Source organism: Salmo salar, chromosome 08 (assembly GCF_965601325.2).
Source record: "Salmo salar chromosome 08, fSalSal1, whole genome shotgun sequence".
NCBI classification, from domain to species: domain Eukaryota; kingdom Metazoa; phylum Chordata; class Actinopteri; order Salmoniformes; family Salmonidae; genus Salmo; species Salmo salar.
In genome coordinates this window covers 17,481,611-17,499,557 of record NC_138298.1, presented here as the reverse complement: position 1 = coordinate 17,499,557, position 17,947 = coordinate 17,481,611, and the positions used below count along the sequence as shown (strand labels likewise).

Below are 17,947 nucleotides of genomic sequence, written 5' to 3'. Positions count from 1 at the left end.
TGTGAGGAGGACGAGGGCCAGGGAGTGTCTGTGTTGTCTCAGGGTCCATGTTCCAGTTGATAGTTCCTATAGAAGGCAGGCTGAAGGCAGCACCTGTTAGGGGGTTAACCTGAGGCTCCATCAGTCTCTCTGAATCACAACTATAGGAGCAGGATGGAGCATAGCTAGCCGAGTCTGTGTCTGTTCTCTTCAGCCGCATACGGACACCTCCCAGTCCCCGCAGACCAATTCTACGCCTTGCCCTGGTCTCAGCCAGTCCTGGTCTCAGTTCAGTTGTTGTTTTGTGTTCCACTGTCTGTTTCTGGTTGTTATTAACAGTGTTGATCCCCAGCCCAGAGTTGAGGACACTGTCCCATCCACTGACCTCCACTATGTCATCTCTAGTCCTGGCCTGCTCAGTGATGTTGTCCCCTGGGCCCTTGGCTGCACCGGTCTGGGAATCCAAGATGTCCGCCCAGTCTCCTCTGTTAGCCTCCAGCCAACCACCTGCAAGAGATTACAAAATACTTTCCAAACATGGCAGATAAAATGTACCGTTATGACTATAACTACTGTTCCCTGAAGGAGGGAAACAAGGTACAACATACTATGGGGAGTCGCACACTGAAATCCGCACCTCGCTGGACACCACGCCTTCCACAGGATTCATTCCTTCAATTTAATATCTCTCAGGGTTTGACAAACTTTTTTAGCCACAAGTAGTACAGATGTTTTACTTGTTCGAAAGCGCAAGTCACTTGGCCACCCCAGACCAAATCTCCGGTCTCCCGTGCCAAACCTGCCCGTACGCCTGGGACAACAGGACTCTGCGCAACGTGCGTTGTCAGGGTCCCCGCCTAAAGGGCAAATGATCTCCCCGAACCAAGGCTACCTGGGCCAACGGAGAGCCACAAGAATCGCCCTCCCAGCGCACCCTCTCCAACGTGGGCTGAATCAGAACCACTGGCGAAAATCCATAAAGGAAGGTCAAAAGGCCACTGGTGCGCCAGAGAGTCTTTCCCAACGGGGCACTTGGGTCCCTCGTGCAGAAAAAAAGACGACAATGCGCATTTTCTTGCAATGCGTAAAGATCTATGTCGGCATTGCCGAACCTCTCCCATATCTGGGCAACCACCCAGGGGTGTAGTCTCCACAACTGACGAAGATGGGCCCCCCCTGGATAGCAGATCCACCCGAGTTGAGGTAACCAGGAACATGGATCCCCTGAAGTGAGAGCAAATGTGCACTGCTCCACCACAACAGGAAGCGAGCCAAGGTGAGGAGGGGGAGGGTCCGCCCATGCCTGTTGATGTATTAGCTTTACATTTAAGTAATTTAGCTCACGCTCTTATCCAGCGTGACTTACAAGAGTGAGAGCGCACATTTGTGTACCATTTTCGTACTGGTCCCCCGTGGGAATCGAACCAACAACCCTGGCATTGCAAGCACCATGCTCTACCAACTAAGCCACCATCGTTAGATATGACCAGCACACAGTGGTGTAAAGTACTTCAGTAAAAATACTTGAAAGTACTGCTTAAGTAGTTTTTGGGGGTATCTGTACTGTACTATTAATATTTGTGCCTACTTTTACTTTACTACATTCCAAAAGAAAATAATGTACTTTTTACTCCATACATTTTCCTTGACACTCAAAAGTACAGGAAAATTGTAAAATTCACACTTATGAAGAGAACATCCCTTGTCATCCCTACTGAGTCTGATCTGGCGGACTCACTTAACACAAATACTTAGTTTGTAAATCATGTCGGAGTGTGCCCCTGGCTATCATTAATTAAAATAAAAAATACAATTCTGCCGTCTGGTTTGCTTAATAAGAAATTTGAAATGGTTTATACTTTTACTTTTGATACTTAAGTATATTTAAAAGCAAATAATTTTATTCAAGTAGTATTTTACTGGGTGACTTTTTTACTTGAGTAATTTTCTATGAAGGTATCTTTACTTTTCCTCAAGTATGACAATTTAGTACTTTTTACACCACTGCCCGCACATGTCTGACAATCAGAAGTTCCAGGTAATTGATATACCGGGCTCTCTGTGACACCGTCCATACTCCCCGAATTCATACTCCCTGAATTCCACCCCTGGTGGGCCTCGTCTGTCGTGACCACCTTGCGGGACAACACCTGGCCCATGAGAACCCCTTGCGACAGTAGCCGGGGATCCCTCCACTGGGCCAGTGCCTGAAGGCATGTCGGGGACACCTGAATTGACCGGTTTAGGTGGCGAGATGCATCCAAGCGTGTTGCTAGCACCCAGCACTGGAACAGCCCCAGGGGAATGACCACCATCCATAGAAGCATCATCCCCAGTAGGCGCAGGAACTGGTGAAAACGTACAGGAACTGGTGAAAACCGAAATTGGGCCAAGCAGAGCTGGAAACCCGACAACCTCTCCGGGGATAGAAAAGTGCAATTTAAGGATGAGTCTAACTGGAGACCCAGGAATGGAATGTGCTGAGACGGCTCTTTTTTTGGTATACAATAAAACCTAGAGAATGAACATGGGGCATTAGCCTCTGTGTGTAACACGGCGTGTTCCTTTGACTGCTATCGGCCAATCGTACAGATAGGTCAACACACTCAGCCCCTGGCCCCTCATGGAGTACCAAAAAATGACGCTACTTTCATAGCGTGAGGAGGTGGCTGTCCCCGAACTAAGTCCTCTTCATCACCCGAGGAAACCCCCGGAGCTGTCCAGGGACACCATGGCGTCATCCGAACATGGGCCCTTTATGTCACCGAACCCACTGGCTCACCACCTCCCTGCTGGGAGGCTAGATCCACCTTTTCCGACAACAGCCTCGAGCCCCTCTCCGCTTCCTGCACCTCGGTCCCAGCCAAGTTGCCGGATTCTTGGAAACGAAAGTCGCAAAGAATGCTACACGTCTTTACCTGGGAGTTTTCACACAGTATGTGGCAATGCGCACACGGATTGGTTCGCATAGTATAACCGCATGACTGGGGGCATGATCGTGACCCTGAACCCGACTTAGCCATTGTCGTCTTGGTCGTTTTCTTAGCCATCTTGCTCATTGCTCCAGAAAACTGAAGAATAATTAACTGTTTGGCATTAGGAAACTAACGATACCAAATACAAAACTTCAGCACACAACGTCCAGGGGGGGTGAACACGCTCTGCCACAGTCTCGTTTTCCAGTTGTTTGTTTTAGTAGCGTGAATTGTTCCTGTTCACACCAAGGTGACGAGTGGAATAGTTGACGGAATAAATCCGAGCCTCGCGATTATCACCTGTGGAAGGCGGGGCTTCCAGCGAGGTGTACATTTCATTGGCCTTGTCAGGCGTGATTGTGGACCCTTCAACCGGTCACGAGAGTGCGACTCCCCATAGTATGTTATACCGAAGTTGACTGACTGAAGAGGAACTCCTATACATTTTTCTGTCAATTGCCTGGTGAAGTTCATACATTGTGTTTTTGTATGTCTACATAAGTTGTATTCATTTAATTTTATGAATGAAGAAAATTAAGAAAGAATAATATCCAAGCGCATCAGTATTACCATTGAAGAGGGCTCTATGCTGACTTTTTTTTACAAGGAGTACGTATAAGTTGACAAATGTAGGCGCACAAAGAAATTTAGGAGCACGATTAAAAATATTTCAGGTAATAAAGCTAGAATCTTTCATTTTTCTAGGCACACTGGTGCTTTTAAATTAAAATTCCAGGTTTCACTACAAAATATTAAGATGCATTTGTGAGTAAAATGGTTGCACTGTAGAACCCTGTTGAGGATCTGTAGGCTATATGTATTTCTCCCTTACCTTGCTCCCCCATCTTTAATCCACTCAGCAGATCAATGCTCTCTGGTTCATCTTCTATTGTCTCCTCTTTGACCAGCAGCAGATCAGGCTTCCCATCCTCCATGTCTACTGACTGTAAGAGATACAGAGTGAGGATGTTGGATCAAGAAATATGATATGAGCACCCTGCTATGGAGCATCTTGTGATTGGGCAATGAGGGATTGCGATGAGCACTATGCAACATGTAAGTTAATGTGATACTATACACACATGTTAGTTAATGTGATACTATACAAACATGTTAGTTAATGTGATACTATACAAACGTGTTAGTTAATGTGATACTATACAAACGTGTTAGTTAATGCGATACTATACAAACGTGTTAGTTAATGCGATACTATACAAACGTGTTAGTTAATGCGATACTATACAAACGTGTTAGTTAATGCGATACTATACAAACATGTTAGTTAATGCGATACTATACAAACATGTTAGTTAATGTGATAACATGTTAGTTAATGTGATACTATACAAACGTGTTAGTTAATGTGATACTATACAAACGTGTTAGTTAATGTGATACTATACAAACGTGTTAGTTAATGTGATAACATGTTAGTTAATGTGGTACTATACAAACATGTTAGTTAATGTGATACTATACAAACGTGTTAGTTAATGTGATACTATACAAACGTGTTAGTTAATGTGATACTATACAAACGTGTTAGTTAATGTGATACTATACAAACGTGTTAGTTAATGTGATAACATGTTAGTTAATGTGATACTATACAAACGTGTTAGTTAATGTGATAACAGAACAGGGCTCCGGGCAGCCGAGCGGAAATGGAGGAAAACTCGCCTCCCTGCGGACCTGGCATCCTTTCACTCCCTCCTCTCTACATTTTCCTCTTCTGTCTCTGCTGCTAAAGCCACTTTCTACCACTCTAAACTCCAAGCATCTGCCTCTAACCCTAGGAAGCTCTTTGCTACCTTCTCCTCCCTCCTGAATCCTCCTCCCCCTCCCCCCCCCCTCCTCCCTCTCTGCGGATGACTTCGTCAACCATTTTGAAAAGAAGGTTGACGACATCCGATCCTCGTTTGCTAAGTCAAACGACACTGCTGGTCCTGCTCACACTGCCCTACCCTGTGCTTTGACCTCTTTCTCCCCTCTCTCTCCAGATGAAATCTCGCGTCTTGTGACGGCCGGCCGCCCAACAACCTGCCCACTTGACCCTATCCCCTCCTCTCTTCTCCAGACCATTTCCGGAGACCTTCTCCCCTACCTCACCTCGCTCATCAACGTATCCCTGACCGCTGGCTACGTCCCTTCCGTCTTCAAGAGAGCGAGAGTTGCACCCCTTCTGAAAAAACCTACACTCGATCCCTCCGATGTCAACAACTACAGACCAGTATCCCTTCTTTCCTTTCTCTCCAAAACTCTTGAACGCGCCGTCCTTGGCCAGCTCTCTTGCTATCTCTCTCAGAATGACCTTCTTGATCCTAATCAGTCAGGTTTCAAGACTGGGCATTCAACTGAGACTGCTCTTCTCTGTGTCACGGAGGCTCTCCGCACTGCTAAAGCTAACTCTCTCTCCTCTGCTCTCATCCTTCTAGACCTATCTGCTGCCTTTGATACCGTGAACCATCAGATCCTCCTCTCCACCCTCTCCGAGCTGGGCATCTCCGGCACCGCGCACGCTTGGATTACGTCCTACCTGACAGGTCGCTCCTACCAGGTGGCGTGGCGAGAATCTGTCTCCGCACCACGTGCTCTCACCACTGGTGTCCCCCAGGGCTCTGTTCTTGGCCCACTCCTATTCTCGCTATACACCAAGTCACTTGGCTCTGTCATATCCTCACATGGTCTCTCATATCATTGCTATGCAGATGACACACAATTAATCTTCTCCTTTCCCCCTTCTGACAACCAGGTGGCGAATCGCATCTCTGCATGTCTGGCAGACATATCAGTGTGGATGACGGATCACCACCTCAAGCTGAACCTCGGCAAGACGGAGTTGCTCTTCCTCCCGGGGAAGGACTGCCCGTTCCATGATCTCGCCATCACGGTTGACAACTCCCTTGTGTCCTCCTCCCATAGTGCTAAGAGCCTTGGCGTGACCCTGGACAACACCCTGTCGTTCTCCACCAACATCAAGGCGGTGACCCGATCCTGTAGGTTCTTGCTCTACAACATTCGCAGAGTACGACCCTGCCTCACACAGGAAGCGGCGCAGGTCCTAATCCAGGCACTTGTCATCTCCCGTCTGGATTATTGCAACTCGCTGTTGGCTGGGCTCCCTGCCTGTGCCATTAAACCCCTACAACTCATCCAGAACGCCGCAGCCCGTCTGGTGTTCAACCTTCCCAAGTTCTCTCACGTCACCCCGCTCCTCCGCTCTCTCCACTGGCTTCCAGTCGAAGCTCGCATCCGCTACTAGACCATGGTGCTTGCCTACGGAGCTGTGAGGGGAACGGCACCTCCGTACCTTCAGGCTCTGATCAGGCCCTACACCCAAACAAGGGCACTCCGTTCATCCACCTCTGGCCTGCTCGCCTCCCTACCTCTGAGGAAGCACAGTTCCCGCTCAGCCCAGTCAAAACTGTTCGCTGCTCTGGCACCCCAATGGTGGAACAAGCTCCCTCACGACGCCAGGACAGCGGAGTCAATCACCACCTTCCGGAGACACCTGAAACCCCACCTCTTCAAGGAATACCTGGGATAGGATAAAGTAATCCTTCTAACCCCCCCCCCCTTAAAAGATTTAGATGCACTATTGTAAAGTGGTTGTTCCACTGGATATTATAAGGTGAATGCACCAATTTGTAAGTCGCTCTGGATAAGAGCGTCTGCTAAATGACTAGAGAACAGGGCTCCGGGCAGCCGAGCGGAAATGGAGGAAAACTCGCCTCCCTGCGGACCTGGCATCCTTTCACTCCCTCCTCTCTACATTTTCCTCTTCTGTCTCTGCTGCTAAAGCCACCTTCTACCACTCTAAACTCCAAGCATCTGCCTCTAACCCTAGGAAGCTCTTTGCTACCTTCTCCTCCCTCCTTAATCCTCCTCCCCCTCCCCCCCCCCTCCTCCCTCTCTGCGGATGACTTCGTCAACCATTTTGAAAAGAAGGTTGACGACATCCGATCCTCGTTTGCTAAGTCAAACGACACTGCTGGTCCTGCTCACACTGCCCTACCCTGTGCTTTGACCTCTTTCTCCCCTCTCTCTCCAGATGAACTCTCGCGTCTTGTGACGGCCGGCCGCCCAACAACCTGCCCACTTGACCCTATCCCCTCCTCTCTTCTCCAGACCATTTCCGGAGACCTTCTCCCCTACCTCACCTCGCTCATCAACGCATCCTTGACCGCTGGCTACGTCCCTTCCGTCTTCAAGAGAGCGAGAGTTGCACCCCTTCTGAAAAAACCTACACTCGATCCCTCCGATGTCAACAACTACAGGCCAGTATCCCTTCTTTCCTTTCTCTCCAAAACTCTTGAACGCGCCGTGCTTGGCCAGCTCTCTTGCTATCTCTCTCAGAATGACCTTCTTGATCCTAATCAGTCAGGTTTCAAGACTGGGCATTCAACTGAGACTGCTCTTCTCTGTGTCACGGAGGCTCTCCGCACTGCTAAAGCTAACTCTCTCTCCTCTGCTCTCATCCTTCTAGACCTATCTGCTGCCTTTGATACCGTGAACCATCAGATCCTCCTCTCCACCCTCTCCGAGCTGGGCATCTCCGGCACCGCGCACGCTTGGATTGCGTCCTACCTGACAGGTCGCTCCTACCAGGTGGCGTGGCGAGAATCTGTCTCCGCACCACGTGCTCTCACCACTGGTGTCCCCCAGGGCTCTGTTCTTGGCCCACTCCTATTCTCGCTATACACCAAGTCACTTGGCTCTGTCATATCCTCACATGGTCTCTCATTATCATTGCTATGCAGACGACACACAATTAATCTTCTCCTTTCCCCCTTCTGACAACCAGGTGGCGAATCGCATCTCTGCATGTCTGGCAGACATATCAGTGTGGATGACGGATCACCACCTCAAGCTGAACCTCGGCAAGACGGAGCTGCTCTTCCTCCCGGGGAAGGACTGCCCGTTCCATGATCTCGCCATCACGGTTGACAACTCCCTTGTGTCCTCCTCCCAGAGTGCTAAGAGCCTTGGCGTGACCCTGGACAACACCCTGTCGTTCTCCACCAACATCAAGGCGGTGACCCGATCCTGTAGGTTCATGCTCTACAACATTCGCAGAGTACGACCCTGCCTCACACAGGAAGCGGCGCAGGTCCTAATCCAGGCACTTGTCATCTCCCGTCTGGATTACTGCAACTCGCTGTTGGCTGGGCTCCCTGCCTGTGCCATTAAACCCCTACAACTCATCCAGAACGCCGCAGCCCGTCTGGTGTTCAACCTTCCCAAGTTCTCTCACGTCACCCCGCTCCTCCGCTCTCTCCACTGGCTTCCAGTCGAAGCTCGCATCCGCTACAAGACCATGGTGCTTGCCTACGGAGCTGTGAGGGGAACGGCACCTCCGTACCTTCAGGCTCTGATCAGGCCCTACACCCAAACAAGGGCACTCCGTTCATCCACCTCTGGCCTGCTCGCCTCCCTACCTCTGAGGAAGCACAGTTCCCGCTCAGCCCAGTCAAAACTGTTCGCTGCTCTGGCACCCCAATGGTGGAACAAGCTCCCTCACGACGCCAGGACAGCGGAGTCAATCACCACCTTCCGGAGACACCTGAAACCCCACCTCTTCAAGGAATACCTGGGATAGGATAAAGTAATCCTTCTAACCCCCCCCTTAAAAGATTTAGATGCACTATTGTAAAGTGGTTGTTCCACTGGATATTATAGGTGAATGCACCAATTTGTAAGTCGCTCTGGATAAGAGCGTCTGCTAAATGACTAAAATGTAAATGTAAAATGACTAAAATGTAAATGTAAAATGTAATGTGATACTATACAAACGTGTTAGTTAATGTGATACTATACAAACGTGTTAGTTAATGTGATACTATACAAACGTGTTAGTTAATGTGATACTATACAAACGTGTTAGTTAATGTGATACTATACAAACGTGTTAGTTAATGTGATACTATACAAACGTGTTAGTTAATGTGATACTATACAAACGTGTTAGTTAATGTGATACTATACAAACGTGTTAGTTAATGTGATACTATACAAACGTGTTAGTTAATGTGATACTATACAAACGTGTTAGTTAATGTGATACTATACAAACGTGTTAGTTAATGTGATACTATACAAACGTGTTAGTTAATGTGATAACATGTTAGTTAATGTGATACTATACAAACGTGTTAGTTAATGCGATACTATAAAAACATGTTAGTTAATGTGATACTAGACACACATGTTAGTTAATGTGATACTATAAAAACATGTTAGTTAATGTGATACTATACAAACGTGTTAGTTAATGTGATACTATACAAACGTGTTAGTTAATGTGATACTATACAAATGTGTTAGTTAATGTGATAACATGTTAGTTAATGTGATACTATACAAACGTGTTAGTTAATGTGATAACATGTTAGTTAATGTGATACTATACAAACGTGTTAGTTAATGTGATACTATACAAACGTGTTAGTTAATGTGATACTATACAAACGTGTTAGTTAATGTGATACTATACAAACGTGTTAGTTAATGTGATACTATACAAACGTGTTAGTTAATGTGATACTATACAAACGTGTTAGTTAATGTGATACTATACAAACGTGTTAGTTAATGTGATACTATACAAACGTGTTAGTTAATGTGATACTATACAAACGTGTTAGTTAATGTGATACTATACAAACGTGTTAGTTAAAGTGATACTATACAAACGTGTTAGTTAATGTGATACTATACAAACGTGTTAGTTAATGTGATACTATACAAACATGTTAGTTAATGTGATAACATGTTAGTTAATGTGATACTATACAAACATGTTAGTTAATGTGATACTATACAAACGTGTTAGTTAATGTGATACTATACAAACGTGTTAGTTAATGTGATACTATACAAACGTGTTAGTTAATGTGATACTATACAAACGTGTTAGTTAATGTGATACTATACAAACGTGTTAGTTAATGTGATACTATACAAACGTGTTAGTTAATGTGATACTATAAAAACGTGTCAGTTAATGTGATACTATACAAACGTGTTAGTTAATGTGATACTATACAAACGTGTTAGTTAATGTGATAACATGTTAGTTAATGTGATACTATACAAACGTGTTAGTTAATGTGATACTATACAAACGTGTTAGTTAATGTGATACTATACAAACGTGTTAGTTAATGTGATACTATACAAACGTGTTAGTTAATGTGATACTATACAAACGTGTTAGTTAATGTGATACTATACAAACATGTTAGTTAATGTGATACTATACAAACATGTTAGTTAAAGTGATACTATACAAACGTGTTAGTTAATGTGATACTATACAAACGTGTTAGTTAATGTGATACTATACAAACATGTTAGTTAATGTGATAACATGTTAGTTAATGTGATACTATACAAACATGTTAGTTAATGTGATACTATACAAACGTGTTAGTTAATGTGATACTATACAAACGTGTTAGTTAATGTGATACTATACAAACGTGTTAGTTAATGTGATACTATACAAACGTGTCAGTTAATGTGATACTATACAAACGTGTTAGTTAATGTGATACTATACAAACGTGTTAGTTAATGTGATACTATACAAACGTGTTAGTTAATGTGATAACATGTTAGTTAATGTGATACTATACAAACGTGTTAGTTAATGCGATACTATAAAAACATGTTAGTTAATGTGATACTAGACACACATGTTAGTTAATGTGATACTATAAAAACATGTTAGTTAATGTGATACTATACAAACGTGTTAGTTAATGTGATACTATACAAACGTGTTAGTTAATGTGATACTATACAAACATGTTAGTTAATGTGATACTATACAAACATGTTAGTTAATGTGATACTATACAAACGTGTTAGTTAATGTGATACTATACAAACGTGTTAGTTAATGTGATACTATACAAACGTGTTACTTAATGTGATACTATACAAACGTGTTAGTTAATGTGATACTATACAAACGTGTTAGTTAATGTGATACTATACAAACGTGTTAGTTAATGTGATACTATACAAACGTGTTACTTAATGTGATACTATACAAACGTGTTACTTAATGTGATACTATACAAACGTGTTAGTTAATGTGATACTATACAAACGTGTTAGTTAAGGTGATACTATACAAACGTGTTAGTTAATGTGATACTATACAAACGTGTTAGTTAATGTGATACTATACAAATGTGTTAGTTAATGTGATAACATGTTAGTTAATGTGATACTATACAAACGTGTTAGTTAATGTGATAACATGTTAGTTAATGTGATACTATACAAACGTGTTAGTTAATGTGATACTATACAAACGTGTTAGTTAATGTGATACTATACAAACGTGTTAGTTAATGTGATACTATACAAACGTGTTAGTTAATGTGATACTATACAAACGTGTTAGTTAATGTGATACTATACAAACGTGTTAGTTAATGTGATACTATACAAACGTGTTAGTTAATGTGATACTATACAAACATGTTAGTTAAAGTGATACTATACAAACGTGTTAGTTAATGTGATACTATACAAACATGTTAGTTAATGTGATAACATGTTAGTTAATGTGATACTATACAAACATGTTAGTTAATGTGATACTATACAAACGTGTTAGTTAATGTGATACTATACAAACGTGTTAGTTAATGTGATACTATACAAACGTGTTAGTTAATGTGATACTATACAAACGTGTTAGTTAATGTGATACTATACAAACGTGTTAGTTAATGTGATACTATAAAAACGTGTCAGTTAATGTGATACTATACAAACGTGTTAGTTAATGTGATACTATACAAACGTGTTAGTTAATGTGATAACATGTTAGTTAATGTGATACTATACAAACGTGTTAGTTAATGTGATACTATACAAACGTGTTAGTTAATGTGATACTATACAAACGTGTTAGTTAATGTGATACTATACAAACGTGTTAGTTAATGTGATACTATACAAACGTGTTAGTTAATGTGATACTATACAAACATGTTAGTTAATGTGATACTATACAAACATGTTAGTTAAAGTGATACTATACAAACGTGTTAGTTAATGTGATACTATACAAACGTGTTAGTTAATGTGATACTATACAAACATGTTAGTTAATGTGATAACATGTTAGTTAATGTGATACTATACAAACATGTTAGTTAATGTGATACTATACAAACGTGTTAGTTAATGTGATACTATACAAACGTGTTAGTTAATGTGATACTATACAAACGTGTTAGTTAATGTGATACTATACAAACGTGTCAGTTAATGTGATACTATACAAACGTGTTAGTTAATGTGATACTATACAAACGTGTTAGTTAATGTGATACTATACAAACGTGTTAGTTAATGTGATAACATGTTAGTTAATGTGATACTATACAAACGTGTTAGTTAATGCGATACTATAAAAACATGTTAGTTAATGTGATACTAGACACACATGTTAGTTAATGTGATACTATAAAAACATGTTAGTTAATGTGATACTATACAAACGTGTTAGTTAATGTGATACTATACAAACGTGTTAGTTAATGTGATACTATACAAACATGTTAGTTAATGTGATACTATACAAACATGTTAGTTAATGTGATACTATACAAACGTGTTAGTTAATGTGATACTATACAAACGTGTTAGTTAATGTGATACTATACAAACGTGTTAGTTAATGTGATACTATACAAACGTGTTAGTTAATGTGATACTATACAAACGTGTTAGTTAATGTGATACTATACAAACGTGTTAGTTAATGTGATACTATACAAACGTGTTAGTTAATGTGATACTATACAAACGTGTTAGTTAATGTGATACTATACAAACGTGTTAGTTAATGTGATACTATACAAACGTGTTAGTTAATGTGATACTATACAAACGTGTTAGTTAATGTGATAACATGTTAGTTAATGTGATACTATACAAACGTGTTAGTTAATGTGATACTATACAAACGTGTTAGTTAATGTGATACTATACAAACGTGTTAGTTAATGTGATACTATACAAACGTGTTAGTTAATGTGATACTATACAAACGTGTTAGTTAATGTGATACTATACAAACATGTTAGTTAATGTGATACTATACAAACATGTTAGTTAAAGTGATACTATACAAACGTGTTAGTTAATGTGATACTATACAAACGTGTTAGTTAATGTGATACTATACAAACATGTTAGTTAATGTGATAACATGTTAGTTAATGTGATACTATACAAACATGTTAGTTAATGTGATACTATACAAACGTGTTAGTTAATGTGATACTATACAAACGTGTTAGTTAATGTGATACTATACAAACGTGTTAGTTAATGTGATACTATACAAACGTGTTAGTTAATGTGATACTATAAAAACGTGTCAGTTAATGTGATACTATACAAACGTGTTAGTTAATGTGATACTATACAAACGTGTTAGTTAATGTGATAACATGTTAGTTAATGTGATACTATACAAACGTGTTAGTTAATGTGATACTATACAAACGTGTTAGTTAATGTGATACTATACAAACGTGTTAGTTAATGTGATACTATACAAACGTGTTAGTTAATGTGATACTATACAAACGTGTTAGTTAATGTGATACTATACAAACATGTTAGTTAATGTGATACTATACAAACATGTTAGTTAAAGTGATACTATACAAACGTGTTAGTTAATGTGATACTATACAAACGTGTTAGTTAATGTGATACTATACAAACATGTTAGTTAATGTGATAACATGTTAGTTAATGTGATACTATACAAACATGTTAGTTAATGTGATACTATACAAACGTGTTAGTTAATGTGATACTATACAAACGTGTTAGTTAATGTGATACTATACAAACGTGTTAGTTAATGTGATACTATACAAACGTGTCAGTTAATGTGATACTATACAAACGTGTTAGTTAATGTGATACTATACAAACGTGTTAGTTAATGTGATACTATACAAACGTGTTAGTTAATGTGATAACATGTTAGTTAATGTGATACTATACAAACGTGTTAGTTAATGCGATACTATAAAAACATGTTAGTTAATGTGATACTAGACACACATGTTAGTTAATGTGATACTATAAAAACATGTTAGTTAATGTGATACTATACAAACGTGTTAGTTAATGTGATACTATACAAACGTGTTAGTTAATGTGATACTATACAAACATGTTAGTTAATGTGATACTATACAAACATGTTAGTTAATGTGATACTATACAAACGTGTTAGTTAATGTGATACTATACAAACGTGTTAGTTAATGTGATACTATACAAACGTGTTACTTAATGTGATACTATACAAACGTGTTAGTTAATGTGATACTATACAAACGTGTTAGTTAATGTGATACTATACAAACGTGTTACTTAATGTGATACTATACAAACGTGTTACTTAATGTGATACTATACAAACGTGTTAGTTAATGTGATACTATACAAACGTGTTAGTTAATGTGATACTATACAAACGTGTTAGTTAATGTGATACTATACAAACGTGTTAGTTAATGTGATACTATACAAATGTGTTAGTTAATGTGATAACATGTTAGTTAATGTGATACTATACAAACGTGTTAGTTAATGTGATACTATACAAACGTGTTAGTTAATGTGATACTATACAAACGTGTTAGTTAATGTGATACTATACAAACGTGTTAGTTAATGTGATACTATACAAACGTGTTAGTTAATGTGATACTATACAAACGTGTTAGTTAATGTGATACTATACAAACGTGTTAGTTAATGTGATACTATACAAACGTGTTAGTTAATGTGATACTATACAAACGTGTTAGTTAAAGTGATACTATACAAACGTGTTAGTTAATGTGATACTATACAAACGTGTTAGTTAATGTGATACTATACAAACATGTTAGTTAATGTGATAACATGTTAGTTAATGTGATACTATACAAACATGTTAGTTAATGTGATACTATACAAACGTGTTAGTTAATGTGATACTATACAAACGTGTTAGTTAATGTGATACTATACAAACGTGTTAGTTAATGTGATACTATACAAACGTGTTAGTTAATGTGATACTATAAAAACGTGTCAGTTAATGTGATACTATACAAACGTGTTAGTTAATGTGATACTATACAAACGTGTTAGTTAATGTGATAACATGTTAGTTAATGTGATACTATACAAACGTGTTAGTTAATGTGATACTATACAAACGTGTTAGTTAATGTGATACTATACAAACGTGTTAGTTAATGTGATACTATACAAACGTGTTAGTTAATGTGATACTATACAAACGTGTTAGTTAATGTGATACTATACAAACATGTTAGTTAATGTGATACTATACAAACATGTTAGTTAAAGTGATACTATACAAACGTGTTAGTTAATGTGATACTATACAAACGTGTTAGTTAATGTGATACTATACAAACATGTTAGTTAATGTGATAACATGTTAGTTAATGTGATACTATACAAACATGTTAGTTAATGTGATACTATACAAACGTGTTAGTTAATGTGATACTATACAAACGTGTTAGTTAATGTGATACTATACAAACGTGTTAGTTAATGTGATACTATACAAACGTGTCAGTTAATGTGATACTATACAAACGTGTTAGTTAATGTGATACTATACAAACGTGTTAGTTAATGTGATACTATACAAACGTGTTAGTTAATGTGATAACATGTTAGTTAATGTGATACTATACAAACGTGTTAGTTAATGCGATACTATAAAAACATGTTAGTTAATGTGATACTAGACACACATGTTAGTTAATGTGATACTATAAAAACATGTTAGTTAATGTGATACTATACAAACGTGTTAGTTAATGTGATACTATACAAACGTGTTAGTTAATGTGATACTATACAAACATGTTAGTTAATGTGATACTATACAAACATGTTAGTTAATGTGATACTATACAAACGTGTTAGTTAATGTGATACTATACAAACGTGTTAGTTAATGTGATACTATACAAACGTGTTAGTTAATGCGATACTATAAAAACATGTTAGTTAATGTGATACTAGACACACATGTTAGTTAATGTGATACTATAAAAACATGTTAGTTAATGTGATACTATACAAACGTGTTAGTTAATGTGATACTATACAAACGTGTTAGTTAATGTGATACTATACAAACGTGTTAGTTAATGTGATACTATACAAACATGTTAGTTAATGTGATACTATACAAACGTGTTAGTTAATGTGATACTATACAAACGTGTTAGTTAATGTGATACTATACAAACGTGTTAGTTAATGTGATACTATACAAACGTGTTAGTTAATGTGATACTATACAAACGTGTTAGTTAATGTGATACTATACAAACGTGTTAGTTAATGTGATACTATACAAACGTGTTACTTAATGTGATACTATACAAACGTGTTAGTTAATGTGATACTATACAAACGTGTTAGTTAAGGTGATACTATACAAACGTGTTAGTTAATGTGATACTATACAAACGTGTTAGTTAATGTGATACTATACAAACGTGTTAGTTAATGTGATAACATGTTAGTTAATGTGATACTATACAAACGTGTTAGTTAATGTGATAACATGTTAGTTAATGTGATACTATACAAACGTGTTAGTTAATGTGATACTATACAAACGTGTTAGTTAATGTGATACTATACAAACGTGTTAGTTAATGTGATACTATACAAACGTGTTAGTTAATGTGATACTATACAAACGTGTTAGTTAATGTGATACTATACAAACATGTTAGTTAATGTGATACTATACAAACGTGTTAGTTAATGTGATACTATACAAACGTGTTAGTTAATGTGATACTATACAAACGTGTTAGTTAATGTGATACTATACAAACATGTTAGTTAATGTGATACTATCACTGTTAGTTAATGTGATACTATACAAACGTGTTAGTTAATGTGATACTATACAAACGTGTTAGTTAATGTGATACTATACAAACGTGTTAGTTAATGTGATACTATACAAACGTGTTAGTTAATGTGATACTATACAAACGTGTTAGTTAATGTGATACTATACAAACGTGTTAGTTAATGTGATACTATAAAAACGTGTCAGTTAATGTGATACTATACAAACGTGTTAGTTAATGTGATACTATACAAACGTGTTAGTTAATGTGATACTATACAAACGTGTTAGTTAATGTGATACTATACAAACGTGTTAGTTAATGTGATACTATACAAACGTGTTAGTTAATGTGATACTATACAAACGTGTTAGTTAATGTGATACTATACAAACGTGTTAGTTAATGTGATACTATACAAACGTGTTAGTTAATGTGATACTATACAAACATGTTAGTTAATGTGATACTATACAAACATGTTAGTTAATGTGATACTATACAAACATGTTAGTTAAAGTGATACTATACAAACGTGTTAGTTAATGTGATACTATACAAACGTGTTAGTTAATGTGATACTATACAAACATGTTAGTTAATGTGATAACATGTTAGTTAATGTGATACTATACAAACATGTTAGTTAATGTGATACTATACAAACGTGTTAGTTAATGTGATACTATACAAACGTGTTAGTTAATGTGATACTATACAAACGTGTTAGTTAATGTGATACTATACAAACGTGTCAGTTAATGTGATACTATACAAACGTGTTAGTTAATGTGATACTATACAAACGTGTTAGTTAATGTGATACTATACAAACGTGTTAGTTAATGTGATACTATAAAAACATGTTAGTTAATGTGATAACATGTTAGTTAATGTGATACTATACAAACATGTCAGTTAATGTGATACTATACAAACGTGTTAGTTAATGTGATACTATACAAACGTGTTAGTTAATGTGATACTATACAAACGTGTTAGTTAATGTGATACTATACAAACGTGTTAGTT

The 17,947-nt window shown here is 38.2% G+C and overlaps 1 protein-coding gene across 1 annotated transcript in view; it reads right to left on the bottom strand.

Moving 5' to 3' along the window:
• LOC106610143 (uncharacterized) overlaps positions 1 to 17,947 on the bottom strand; it is a 40,899-nt gene that overhangs the window by 12,866 nt on the left and 10,086 nt on the right. Inside the window, exons 5-6 of the mRNA XM_082978408.1 lie at positions 3,787 to 3,898; positions 365 to 486 (exon numbers count right to left, since the gene is read on the bottom strand). Of these exons, the coding sequence (XP_082834534.1) occupies positions 365 to 486; positions 3,787 to 3,898 (234 nt within the window). The remainder of the gene's footprint in view (positions 1 to 364; positions 487 to 3,786; positions 3,899 to 17,947) is intronic.